We start from the raw sequence: 14,746 nt of genomic DNA on the forward strand, positions 1-14,746 counted from the left end.
TGTTGACAGGTTCCCCCTCACTGTGACTTATGTCCCTTTCTGTTACTCTTCTGTCTGTCGCCTGTCTCATTGATAACCTGCGCACTTTCAATTCCAGACAATCTTTTGACTAGCGTTGTCGTCTTCTTCTTTCAGAAGTGCCTAGCTGCCATTCCATTTACATGAGGCAAGAAGGCTTTCTGGCTCACCCAAACAGAACAGAAGTTAAGTTTTCTATTTTTTATGTCACTTTTGTACAAGAGAAACTTTTTGGGATTTTTTTTAGTGGAGAAATTTGAAGATCACACGACGAATTATTGTCCTGCTTGGAAAACTCCATCCTCTGCTTCCCCCTGCTCTATCCCTGTGTTTTTGATGTGCAAAAACATTGCAACCTGGACTAGTACCAAAGGTTAGCTAGGATACAAGCAGCTGAAAGGTGGTCTTGCTCAACATTCTTTCCAGTGGCACTAGCTATTGAATGGGCACTTCTCATAAATTTGCCCCCCTGCACCCTGCCTGGTAAAATTTTAAAGTGGCAGACTTCTGACTTCTAGGTGCAGCTTTGGCACCTTTGTCAAAATGAAGTTTGTTAGTGCGCAGTAAAGACATTTCATACATGTAATGAAAGTAGTCCAGAACTAGAAGAAATTACCAGGAAAAGACAGATATTTCGCTTCCCAGTCCTCTGCTTTAACACATATTTTAAGATAGTATACAATGTGTTTTCTCCCTTCATTACTCATACATCTAGCAAATAAACTCTTCTCTTCAATTTACAGGTTGTATGTATGAAAAGGGACCTAGACAGTTTTATGATGACACTTGTGTTGTTCCGGAGAAGTTTGATGGTATGTATTCCATATTTCTGTTTCCTACCCCCCCCACGCCCCCACTCCTGGTGTGGAGAGTTGGAAAGGGAGTTGTTGATCAAAAAGGTCAGTAACATTCCAATTTAAGATTCCTTAACACACCATTTGCAGTGCACCCAACCAAAGCTGACCTTTGCCTCTTGAAACCAAAGTCTCCTTTTCAATAGGATGTTAGTCTATTTTTGCTAGTGAGAGATTCTGTATCCAGAGATATGTTAGAGGAGCACAATTCTGGCTGTGCTGAGAAGTAATAGGAGGATTTCCATTGCACTGATGATCACATACAGCTTGTTATTAGAGATTTATTGAAAGCTGATCCTGTAATTAACAAAGCAGAACAGAAAGCAGCTCCTCTGGATTTACTGATGACTAATGCAGCCTGTTGTGTCTCATTGTCCATGAAGAATTGAATTATTGAACATAAGTGCAACAGAGCAATTCAGGTTTTGATGTATTTTTTTTCTTTTTTTGTCTAGAGAGATGTCTGTATTAAACATTGTGCTACTTGGTAATTGTTGAAAGGGTTTCATACCAAAAGAATTACCTTTTCATAGCACTGGCCAGTATAACAAACATTTTCCAAAGATGACTAATGGGGTCATGTCAGATAAAATAACCCAAAGTCATCTCAGTATATGGATTTCCTGGGGCAACTCTGATTTACTATAGTTCTGTACCATTGTAACCAAAGGAATAATTAGGCCCAGTATGTGATGGTCTGCAACTTTGGCTAAGTGATTTGCAGACTGAACAGCTAACTGTTTTACAGGACAACCTCAGAGTTATGAACTGACCAGTCAACCACACACCTCATTTGGAACCCAAAGTATGCCATCAGGGACCAAAAAAACCATCAGTAGGGTACTGTGTTAAACATAAAGTACTAAAAAAATAAAGGGGAAGCAGCATTTTTCTTCTTCATAGTAAAGTTTCAAAGCTGTATTAAGTCAATGTTCAGTTGTAAACTTTTGACAGACCAACCATAACGTTTTGTTCAGAGTTACGAGCAACCTCCATTCCTGAGGTGTTCGTAACTCTGAGGTTCTCCTGCAGTTGCTGTTTTGACTCAGTCTCTGTATATCCATCTTTGCTTGTTTCACAGGACTGAGGGGATGTCCTTCTGATAAATTGACTGTGAAAGGCTCTCTGAACCTTTCTTAATGGAGTTTGGAGAGCTCAAATTTTTCCCTAGGACATCTGTGCCTGTTATCAAACCTTTGCATGTCTAACACTGGTTGCATCTGCTTATGAATGGGAGGGCTCAAATTAAAATCAACCTGAAGAATTACGTACCTTTGAAACTGAGGTGCCACCAGCATATCAGAGCTGCTGTGGAATAGCAAGAAGCAAATGGAGGACTCTGAGTGCTATTAGACCTAAGCTCTGATGATTGGTAAATCCAGCACAGTAGTGTTACGGGGTTGATGCTTTCGCAGAAGGAATGGTTTTACTCACAGTCATCCTTGTACTGTGGGTGATGAAACATAGGCTAATTGTGTTTTTATTTTGCACATCAACTCAGATCTTTATTTCTAAACAAGAAACATTATGTGTCTGCTCCTACTTCCATGGGCACCGGTGACAAATTTCTGGTTACATCACTGGGAACAGGATTGGGCCCTCTGTTTCTTTACTTCGTACAGTTAAAATGATCTGTAGGAGCAACATCCATCTAGTTCATTCCTGAACAGCTGCACATTTTATGTTAAAAAAATAAGAATCGAAAGGTGGAGCAAATTGCTTCAAAAAAATAAATCTTTGGAAATAACGTATGCTCTTCCAAGAGAAGCCATTGCCTGGAAGCTGCTGTAGGTGGACAGTGCAGTGCTCTTCACGAGATCAGGCTCAGGTATAATAAGAATCTGTGTGTTTGTACATATTTCTAATGTGGTGGGTGCAGAGAAACGAGCACAATCGCCCATCGTTCTAAAAATGGTATTGACTATTCGCTGCATGTGGCCTATAGGGTAAAAGTGGGATAGACCCAGCAATGTGCCTCAAGTTTTGGGGCTAGATTCTGTGCTGTTTCTGTTGAAATCAGTAGATCACTCTCTGCCAGCTTACACTAACTAAGAATCGGGTCCTCAGGAATACTGCACTTGCTGTTTACATGTTACTCAACTATAGTTAGTAGAAAAGTCTTGTCCTTGAAAAATAAGTGGTTACAGGATCAGGATTTAACACAAATCAATGAGCCAAGGGTTGTTTAATTTGTTTTTGCCAAGTATTGCCTTAGTTTTCTTTCCTTTTTATAAAAGGATGTATTCTATTTGTAATACTCTTTTTTTCTTTTGACTACATTGAGCCCTTCTATATTGGCAAGGAGGCTATCCTTATGCTTTTGGTTAATGTAAAATCCTGACTTCCATCACTAGCCAGACAAGGTGGGTGAGGTGATACCTTTTATTGGACCAACTTCTGTTGCTGAGGCAGATAAACTTTTTTGAGTTACACAGAGCTCTTCTTCAGGTCTGAGAAAGGTATTAAGAGTGTCACAGTTAAATATAAGTTCAAACAGATAGTTTGGCATAAGTAGTTAGCCCATATTCTAAGAAACCATTCAACATGAATGACAGGTTTCAGAGTAACAGCCGTGTTAGTCTGTATTCGCAAAAAGAAAAGGAGGACTTGTGGCACCTTAGAGACTAACCAATTTATTTGAGCATAAGCTTTCGTGAGCTACAGTCCACTTCACTGAATGCATCCGATGAAGTGAGCTGTAGCTCACGAAAGCTTATGCTCAAATAAATTGGTTAGTCTCTAAGGTGCCACAAGTCCTCCTTTTCATTAAACATGAAGTGGCCCATTAATGCCCCTGTAGTCATAGAACAAAAAGGGGAATTAGTGGGTTACAGATGGTTGTAATAAACCATAAATCCAGTGTCCTAAATGTTCCCTTTGAGTATGTGCTAACTACTTATGCTAAACTGTTCCATCTTGTATTTAGCTGTGACACCTTTAGTACCTTTCCCAGACCTGAAGAAGAGCTCTGTGTAACTCAAGAGCTTGTCTCTGTCACCAACAGAAGTTGGTCCAATAAAAGGTCTTACTTCACCCACCTTGTCTCTCTGATATCCTGGGACAGACACAGCTACAACACTGCTGTGTACAGCACTAGCCAGGACAGGCTGCTTGGCAAAAGTTGCTGTTCTGGTGGTGAAGTGGGGAATAGAGTTTTACCAGTAGACCGAGGATTGCTGTCATCATTAGCAGAAACTAAATCTCTGTTCTAGCCCCAGACCTTTTAGCTGTTGTTTCCATGAGCTGTTCAGTAGAAATACAATTTAAAAACAAGCAAATACACAGTATGGATGTAACAGTTTTTCATTAGCAATTTGTGCAGAGCAGTTAACAGAATGTTGTTTATTTGATAGATTTCCTTGGGTCTGAACTTTAAGCAAAAATAACGTAGAGCACTTCAAGGGGAAATGCTAATCTCATATGTTGGTATGAGTAAATATAAAGCGTGCTAAAGATGAACCATCTTGTATGCAAGTCCAATATGCCACAGAGGAACTCACATATCTGCAGGATTTGCATGCCTATACATAAAGCCTATGCTGTTTAAGTCCAAGTCAAATGCTCTGTCAAATTTCCCTTAGAAGTATTTGCATGCAAAAGAAGTTTTAGTCAATGGGGTTTTGCAGCTATCTGAAGCATACATTAAATCTTCAGAATGGGGTTGTGCAAAGTATTGTATACAAATGAAATTCTTCAGGCATCAGAGTTGTTTACAAAAACAGTTCATGCTCTTTCAGATATAGGGTATTGCAAAATGTTGTTTGCAAGTGAGATTTGCATATATCAGAGTTAGATGAAAACAACAAAGACTGACATGAAGCGTGACTGAATTTAGGTACTCTACTTTTTTGTCTTAATTTGCTAGTAAATTACCTGTATGAATGTATTATATATAATCAGCAAGAAGAAGGGAAGGTAGTATATGCAGACTTGTAAGGTGATAAGAATTTTTTTTGTACCGTTTTATGAACTGTACTGGTTGGTTTGGCATTTCATCTAACAAACTGATCACTGATGAATATTTGACATTATTTTGTGTGTGTGTAGGTGACATCAAACAAGAGCCAGGGATGTACCGTGAGGGACCCACATATCAGCGGCGGGGCTCACTTCAGCTCTGGCAGTTTTTGGTAGCCCTTCTTGATGACCCATCAAACTCTCACTTCATTGCTTGGACTGGCCGAGGCATGGAATTCAAACTGATTGAGCCAGAAGAGGTGGGTGTGGAAGTTTACTGTTTGAAGGACAACACGTCTCAAAATAGATTTATGCGTCCTACAAATGAATTGTATTCCTTTTCTAGAGAGATGCATTCCTCTCCTTCTGAAACTTTACTTTGGGAATATAGAGAGGACAGGTACTGTACGTGCTGGTAGGTTTAGAATAGGTGCACATTAATTTAAGTGTCTTGATTCAACTAATCATGCACAGACAATCCCTAAAACAAATGGAAGCTTAAGTGCCGTATTTCAGACTACTCAGCACTCACAGTTGGAAGCCAGAATTTCAGATGAGTTACATGGAAAATAATGGGAGCTACTGGGTGCTGAGCTGTCTTGAAAATGTGCTCCCCTACCCCCGTGTGTTTATGAAATGCAAGGTTATTAACCCTGTATCTTCGAATTGAAGAACGCTAAGGAAACTTTAAAGGGCTTGGGCCTTAACCTGGGAGGTCCAAAGTCTCTGGCTAGAATTTTCAAAGAAGCTTAAAGGAGATGGGCACCAAACTTACATTCAGTTTCAGTACGAGTTAGACGCCTTTGAAAATCCTCACCCATGTGCCACCAGCTGAGGCTCCAATCCTGCGAACGCTTCTGCACACGCATAGTTCCACTGAAATCAGGATTGGTCAGGGATATAACATTACTCACATGCATAAATATTTGCTGAATGGGGGCTTAAATCATGTGTGGAACGAAAGGAACAGGAATAATTAATAGGCTGTTTTATAAATAAACTTTCTTTTCACTAGCTAGAGCAGGCCTGCACAATTCGTAAAGCGGCGAGGGCCATATTACTCCAAAGAAGACAGCTGAGAGCCGAAACCCCCCGGCCCTGCTGAAACACACCCCCCCCAGTGCTGCCCAGCCCCGCAGAAACAACCCCCTCCCCAGTGCCACCTACCCCGCGGAAACAAACCCTCCTTCCTCAGTGCTGCCCCGCCGAAACAGCTGTGGGCTGAAAAGGAAGGTGTGGGGGGGACCGCTGGGGAAGGGATCAGGGCAGGGGGCTGGGTTTGTGTGAGCGGGGTTCAGGAGTCAGGGCAGGGGCGGGGGGCTGAGGGGGTGCAGGAGGCTGGGGGGGTGTGAGGGGGTGCAGGGGTCAGGGTGGGCAGAGGGCTGGGGGTGCTCATGGCAGGGGCTGGAGGGGGTATGCCCTGATTACATCCCCTTCCCCAAGGCCATGCTCCCTTCTCTTCTCTTCCTCCTCCTCCCCAGAGCAGCGAGTGTGCTGAGGCTCTGCTCTTATGCCTCATGTGGAGTAACTGTCCAGCAAGTAATTGTGATTTCACAAACAGTGGCTTATGACTTCAGGTGGAGAACGAGTAACAAAAAGCCTGCTTTCATGGAAGTGCATCTGGTAATAAAACAAGAGGCATAAAGACAGACAAAAAGTAAAGGTGACAGCAGCAGGCATATCACTCTCCATAGAATAGCTTCCATAGTTTTCCATGAGTTGTCTGCAATTCATCTAAAAATAAACAAACAGGCAGGTTTCTAGGGTGTGGTCTGAGCTGCCTATGTTTGATATCTATTTTTTTTCGCCAAGCTGGTTATCCAACCAGCTCTAGTAGCAGAATAGGGGTTGTTTTTTTTTAGTTTCTCTGCCTTCTTCAGCTATAGTAGCATGTACATGGGGAAAGGTGGGTTTTTTTTATCATGCATCTTCTAATAGCCTCGCTACTATGGCTGTTACAGCTGCAATCTGTATGACTTCCTGAACTGAAGTGGAAAGGTTTTGTGATATACAGCGTTTCAGTAATAAAAATGATGCAGGAAAAGCAGGAAGCTCATCTACAAAGTAGCATGAAAGAAGAATTTTCTCCTTGTCTTTGGGAGGCTCGGTCTACCCACTCTTCAATGTGTTTCTCTTTATTTCTTTTCATTTTTATTTTATTTTTTTAATTAAGCCACCAGATTGATAAATAAAGAGACCTGTTGTCGTGTTATAGTAAAAAGATTGCATGCATGGTTTAAAAATCATGCTAGGACACAGGAAATTCAGATATCACACGAACCTTTTCTCCTTTATTTATGCCTCCCACCTGCAGTGGTTGTTTTTGTATTAAAAAAATAATCTGATGCTAAGGTCTGCTTGTTAAATGCATTTAACAGATCACTGCTAATCCATTTCTGTGGCAGGTGGCTCGTCGCTGGGGGATTCAGAAAAACAGACCAGCTATGAACTATGATAAACTTAGCCGTTCACTTCGCTATTATTATGAGAAGGGAATCATGCAAAAGGTGAGCAGCTAATGCAGCATTAAATTTCACTGGAATGTTGCACGTTAATCCATAAGTCATGTTATAAGAAGGAACACTGGTAATTGCATTGCTCAAGCAGGTTTTTCACTCTTTTGGACATATGCTGAGATTTTGAATTTTACATGCTACAGGTCTGTGTGTATGTGTATACATATAATTATTACACTGTGTTAATGTGTCATTGTTTGTACAAATGTTTTCTGATCATTCACATTGAGCTGATCATAATGCAAGGATAAAAACCAGCATGCAAAAAATAGGTGAAGGGATGCCTGTGGAACCTGAGAGAGGCAAAGTACAGAATATACTATGAATAGTGCTTTGCAGATCTAAATTACCTGTCCAGCAAATAGATACTTTAGTAACTGCAAAATAGAAGAATCATCGATAGTTACAATATTATTGGTTCGGTATCACAGTGATAGTGATTTTTAATGGATTCTGGAATGTAGTGTAACAACCATACTGACAAACACTTAATATTTAAAATAACTGATATGCAGTAGTATGGTCCCAGTGGCAAACCACTCCCATATTCCTGTGGACTTGATTGTATTTGAAGTTGTTGTGTGCATTCAACTCAGAAGTCAATAGGAGTTCCCTGCTTGCAGCAGCTGCTGAATCAGGCTCTTGTGTTCCTTGATGTTACCAAAGATCCTAATTATCTTCTTGCATTACTTGCTTCCTTATCTATTATTCACATTAACTTTGTGAATCCACACAGATAACAAGTTTAAACCTGGAATTGGCACTGTGCAATCCAATGATCTGAGAGGGCTTTTACAACTACAAAGTACAACACTTGTGTTATTGCAGCATTAAGCTTGTGAGATCAAGCTTTCCAAAGTTGGGAAGTTTCAATGTCAGGAACTGATTCTGTGAAGTACTAAGGTTCAGGATTTTAAAGGTGTTTAGGAGCCTAGATATAAGGGTAGGTACTTTGGCCTAGATCCTCAGATGTGTTTAGGCATCTAACTTCCATTGATTCCAGTGGCAGTTTGGTGCCTAAGTAACTGAGGATTGTGCATAGGCATCTTTAAAAATCCCACTAGGTGAGTCTCTCTATATTTAGGTGCCTAAATACCTTCAAATATCTGGCCATAAGTGCCTCTTGTGAAGTGTCGAGAGCCCTCAGCTTCAGTTAATTCAATTCAGCCCCTCACAGGAGGTGCTCAGCCCCTGCTTCACCAGAGGGGGCCCATAAGCTGCTACAGCAGTGTTAACTTGCCTGCATTGCACATCCTGTCTGTTTTACAGTATCCATTAATAACCACGGCTAACTTTCATATTTTATAAGCAAAGATGAATAGGACACTTTACTTAGCCATGTTGCGCAGAAGATAGTATAATTGAACAAACGTCACTTTTGGAATTTCCAGACTTCTGACCCTTTGAGCTCACTCCATTAATTTGTGCTAGCATTTACTTTTCTAGGTGTTTCTGGGGGTTTTTCAGGGGAAGAGAAGAAAAGGCAGTTCGCCCAAACAATTTATAAACTTGCTTTCCCAGCAGAGCTTGTATAGTCCTAGCTTAGACTGTGCACCTTACTGGCCTGGCCAGTGGAACATATTAGTTTCTTCCTCATCTGCTATTGGTCCACTTAGCACAGTTTACAAGCGTTCTGGCAGCTAGCTGGCTAGCCACTTACCTAACTGCACATATGCACATTGTGCTTTTAAGGGTATTGTGACCAGTGGTGCCTGGGACAGTCCTCACTGGAAATGCCAAGGTCAGGGCAGGCTGCAAAAGGGAGAGCAGACCAGTCTTGGGAGACCAGTCTTGGGAGTAACACTGAAGTTAAACTCTCCAGCCAGTCACAGACTGTGCTTCTGATCCCCCATACTGGTTATCAAGAAGCAAAAAAAGAAATCACATAGTCCTCCTCTATTGCATTGCAGTTCTCTGGCCCAATGAGCACCTAGGTCCTGTACAGTGAGAAGTTATTTTAAAAACTCTGTACACTATACAAAATGTTCTTCTGACCCCAAAGGGTCAGCCACACTACCCGGTCAGTATAAGTTTGGATCTTACCCAAAATACAACACTGCCAGCCAATTCTTTAGTGCCAAAAACTAAAGGCTTATAAAAAAAGAAACAAGAAAGAAAAAGAAGAGAGATGTTAAATGGTAAAAGAGTCACATACATGCAAAGACTCCAAAGTCCATATATCAGGTTCTAAGCAGTATTGGTGAGTTTGCTGGCTTGAAAGTCCCTCTGGAACACATCCACAGCTTGGATGGGTCATTCAGTCCTTTGTTCAGAGCTTCAGTTTGTAGCAAAGTTCCTCCAGAGGTAAGAAGCAGGATTGAAGACAATATGGAGAAGATGGAGCTGCCTTTTATAGTCTTTTGCCATGTGGTCTGTGCTTCCTTTGTTTCAAACACAAGCTTCCCAGCACATGGCTTGAAAGCCTTAGAGTTCTGTCATAGGCATGCCCCTGCATGCCTTGCTGAGTCATCAGGTGTATCTACCTTCTCTCAATGGGTCAGTTGTATAGCTTATGGTCCTCAACGGGCCATCAAACAGGCTAGGCAGTGCTGCTGCCAAACTGTCTGGGGGTGTCACCCAGAAGCATAGCACAAGTTTTGAAATACAGACATACATATCTATAACCCAAAATGCAAAGGTGATACAAACACATAAATTAGATGATTATATCTGGAAAATTATAACATTTTTGCAGATATCTTACCTGGACTATCTAGCATAACGCCTTGCAGTTTTATAATATTGGTATTGATAATATCATCAAGTTTATCCTCAAATATCCCAGATTCCATTCAGCCTCACAGGTATGCCTCCACTAGAGTTTTTTGGACAGTATTTAACAAGTTTGTAAAGGCTGGATGCTTCTTTGTTCTAGGGTAAAAATGTTTGTAATTTACCCTGGGGATCACCCCAGATAATCAACTAATTTGAGGTAAAACTCGTGAAGATAAGCCCTACGTTGTAGTGGGTACTTGCAGACTTAAGACAGTGTTCTCTTTTCCATGTTCAATATGCATCTCTGTTAAATTAAAACCGTTTGTTCCAAACCAAGCAAAGATGGATGTAATGAGGATTATGTTCCTATTCACTTTCAAAAACAACATTACATTTTTAAAGGAAAATATATAGTTTAAATTCGAAAGGAATTTTTAAATAGTGCACTGTAAACTTGATAGGGATTGAGGTAAGCCCACTTTTCAAGTAAGATGTTAAATCTAGCACATTTTTGCCCATATTTGATTGCTATGCAGATAGAAGTCAGATGCCCCCAACACCTTTTGGAAAAGAAGGATAACCCAAGTGTCTTAGGCCAACAGGCTTTCACTCAGTAAACAAATCCAAATGTCTTAGCCTTTGCAGGAGCTGCTGCTTAATACACGAAGACACCTTGTTTGCATGCAGTCCCTCTACTACCAACATGTGCTGTGACTCAATACATTACAAATTATGTATATTTGAGATAACTTGAGTATGACTTGACTTATATCAAGCTAAATTCAGTTCTGTTTTATCATGGATTATCTATAGTTTAGTTGACACAACAGGGTGCGTAACTTTGTGGTTTGATCGTACTACTGTGGTAAAAAGCTATTTACTTTCCCCAGACAGAACAACATTGTTGGCCATTGGTTAAGTACAGAAAGTGATCTCAGGTTATAGGCTTTAGAAATAGAATCTTTTAATTCATTGCACCCCCATTCCCAAAGGAAATCAGGGTTGTGTTGTGTCCTGAAGCCCAAAGTGTTTTATGTAGTCTGCTTTTGCACAACTCCCACTAGTCGCAATGGGACCAGGATTTCATTCCTAATGTTGGTGCCCAAGAACTCCCATGGCACAGTATTTCATGGTCTAGTGAAAGCAGATTCCTCAGAAATCTGTAACTACAAGTTGTTAAAGTGCTAAAACTTACACTATTCTTTTTTCTTTCCTTCTCCTTTTTGACCTTGTGTTAAGGTTGCCGGAGAGAGATATGTCTACAAGTTTGTTTGTGATCCCGAAGCGCTTTTCTCCATGGCCTTTCCAGACAACCAGCGCCCCTTGCTGAAGACGGACATGGAGCGGCACATCAACGAGGAGGATACCGTGCCACTGTCCCACTTTGACGAGAGCATGGTCTACATGCAGGAGGGTGGCTGCTGTAACACCCACCCCTATAACGAAGGCTATGTGTATTAATAGCAATGACAGAAAAGGGGGCATCCTCCCCTGTGCTTCTCCTCTATCACAAGATCCAGAGGAGAGCAGAATCCACTTCAGTTTGTTTTTTAAATAGTACACTAAAAGGGGCTTTTCCTGTTGCATTACTCCTATGTTCTGCCATGGACAGCGCACTTTATTTGAAAGGAGAGGGTTGGAATCTAAACATTTATTCTGTGCAACAGGAGGAAAAGGGTGGGTTTACTTTTTACCTAAGTTTGGGAAGGGAACATACAGGTTTTAAGTACAATGAAGCTATATCGTCTGTTTTGTTTCATATTGGCATAAGATATTGTACATTTTCTCTGGGTATCCATAGTACAGTTAATTCTTATTGTGTAAATTAACTGTTTGGATATTATTATCAGAGTAACATGCCTTGGGCATTTGTCTCTGATCATTCCTAATTGTCTTTCTGCAGTTATAAAGAGGATCAAAGCATAGATTGCAGGATTTAATGTAGAAGCTAGACGTGACACACTGTCCATCTTTCATTTACACATTTGAACATCTTTTTGTCATTCTGTTTGCATTTTATATTTTTGTTTTTCCTGCCTTATAGAAGATGCCCATTTACTTGGATGTTAGGCAGAGCACACACCATTACTGGTGTCCAAGGAGCACAATTCCTGACTTCACACTGCGAGTTGCAAACTTGAAGCATAGCATGTTGATCTAGTGCCACCTTGCTATGCAAATACAGGCCATCCTATTATTTTCGACCTTTCAAAGTCCAGTTGAGAGTAGTAATTACATATGGTGGACTTTTCTCATGATCATGTCAGCGTTAAATGCAGGATCATGATCAGGGGGAAAACATTTTCTTTCCTTCCATTTCCTTTGCAACATAAATAAGTTATTTAATCAATAGGAATTAACTGTACTAAGTCACATATCTAATTATGCTGTTTAGACACAGCAAGCACTCCTTGAGAAAAATATCCAATACACTAAATAGGTACTTTAGTAATTTTTAGACACGGTACCCATTAATATGCATTTAAACCTTTTACTGCTGTGTTATGTTGATAACATATATAAATACTAGATAACGCTAATGCTTCTGCTGCTGTCTTTTTCTGTAATATTCTCTTTGATGCTGAATTTACTATGACCATTTATAAGCAATGCTGTAACTACAGATAGCATTTCAGGACAAAATAGATGACTTGAACCATTTATTGCTTAGAAAATAGCTTACGCCATAGCTGTGCTATAAGCAGCTTTTATGCGCATCGACAAATGAATAGTAAGCTTCAGCTTGCTAAGGGAAGCTCTGCGGAACCTTTTGTAACTTTCGGTGGAACGGAGACTTCCGCGAACTGTCAAAGAACACAATGAAGTCGCTGTATGACATTGTAGTGCTGGCACTGATGTTATCAACCAACTTGTTTGGGACACTAAATGTAAATGTGATCGGATATGGTTGGAAGACAATTTAAAGTTTCGAGGTTTGTTTTTCTGTTTTGTTTTAAATCATTCTATTTGGGGGAGGGGGTAATCGTGAAAAAGCAAGACACATTATTCTACGTGTAAAACAAAAAGAAAAAAAATAAGTTCTAAATATTTATGAGCACCTTTTCGGAAATGTAACATTTCCAAGTGTGAAGAGGGTGAAAACCAGGATTTGAACAGCCCAATGAAATTTAAAAACGCTGTTACTTCACAGGAGTGCCTCACTTTCCAGTTCTGTAACAAATCTAGGAGAGGGAGGAAAGATGAACTCATAAACATAAAACGACAATAATTGCAATAGATGTGATTTCAAAGACACCCCTTGGTGGTGGCTTAATTTTCCACTCAATGTCAATCAAGAAACCAGTAAGCTATAAATGATATCTTATGCAATTCATTCAAAATTAAAAAGCAGCGACTACTAGAGACCAAAGGTGCAGAAGAACTCTCTGGGCATGCATCTAATTCACCTAAATCCCATAGGGCAACATATTTTATGGGTGTATATATGCCTTAATATGCCAACTTGTTCTGTCAATAATTTATAGGTCTCAATGGCACTTAAAATTTCAATGATCAACCCAACAAAATCAAAGCAAGACCACTGAAGCTTTCACCAAGAAGGGGAAAAGTCAGAACTTTGAACATTGTGGCTTCCATTGAGATAAGGTTCGAAGGAAACACGTTTTGATTAAAAGTCCTTTGATCCATTTTGATTCCATTAATGTCATTGTGGAGCACTTCCTGTCTGGAGCAGGGCATTGGTGGGAGGGGGTGGGTCAAAAAAAAAAAAAAAGAGGACATTGCATCAAATGTGTAATATTTAAAGAGAATATATATGTATGTGTGTGTGTGTATATATATACACACAGTGTATGGTAGTGACTCACTGAACAAAACAAGCATTCAGCCCAACATTACATGATCTCCCAGCAAAAGAAGAAAGGCTTTCATTGAACTGATTAACCCTTTTGAAATTGTACCTAAAAGGCTTATTTAAAGTTCTGGTTTTATTCCATTTTTTTGTTTTGTTTTCAGGTAGATTAATAAATCTGGCAGCTGATTTCTGCAAGATTCTTGTGTATTTTAATTGGAGAGGAGCTTATTGCAATGTGGTATAAAGTTCTCCTTTTGGAAGAAAGGAACTGACGGGTCTGTTTCAGTGGTTAGCGTTGCTTCTCACAAAACGTTAAAGCAAAAAAAAAAAGCGAGCAGGCAGTGTGTATGTGATTATATCATGAAATTTAACCAATATTTATGATGCCAAAGCAAGTATATTTGGCAGAGGGGTGGGGAAATGCCTGACTGCACTTGGGTCAAGTCCATCCTTAAAGAACAGTTGCAGTGATTAAAGTGCATCTTTTTTGCTTGTTTTTTTTTTTCAATAGCGGACAACACCTCGGTGGCATGTGCAAAAGATGAACTACTATAGGGAAGACACAGGTAAGTCTTTGACTAGTTAATGGCTCTACGTGTTGACTGTCGCTTCTCATGAAGGATGTTAGGCCAGGTTCTTCATGTAAGTGCAACCATTGCTCAATAGTCCTACTTAACACTTTCAGGGAGTACTGTGCACGTTTTCAAAAGTGTTTTTCTGAACGGGGATGATGAAGTTTCATTACTTCAGCACTTTAAAAATGTACGGCATTAGATGTGCCAAATATAATTTATTATTTTTATCTTTGAAGTGGTGCACATACCCACCAGTTCTTGCCAGTGCATCGGAGTTGGGTAGCTAAAAAAATTGTT

General features: G+C 40.1%; 1 protein-coding gene across 10 annotated transcripts in view; it reads left to right on the forward strand.

Moving 5' to 3' along the window:
- ETV1 (ETS variant transcription factor 1) overlaps positions 1 to 14,069 on the forward strand; it is a 73,648-nt gene extending 59,579 nt beyond the window's left edge. For all 10 annotated transcript variants that reach the window (XM_073333819.1, XM_073333815.1, XM_073333816.1 and 7 more), the window contains 5 exons: positions 136 to 202; positions 760 to 830; positions 4,920 to 5,089; positions 7,235 to 7,336; positions 11,300 to 14,069. In XM_073333819.1, the coding sequence (XP_073189920.1) occupies positions 136 to 202; positions 760 to 830; positions 4,920 to 5,089; positions 7,235 to 7,336; positions 11,300 to 11,521 (632 nt within the window). In that variant the 3' untranslated portion in view covers positions 11,522 to 14,069. The remainder of the gene's footprint in view (positions 1 to 135; positions 203 to 759; positions 831 to 4,919; positions 5,090 to 7,234; positions 7,337 to 11,299) is intronic.
- Positions 14,070 to 14,746: the final 677 nt, after the last annotated feature.

This window comes from Lepidochelys kempii, chromosome 2, assembly GCF_965140265.1.
Source record: "Lepidochelys kempii isolate rLepKem1 chromosome 2, rLepKem1.hap2, whole genome shotgun sequence".
Classification (NCBI taxonomy): domain Eukaryota; kingdom Metazoa; phylum Chordata; order Testudines; family Cheloniidae; genus Lepidochelys; species Lepidochelys kempii.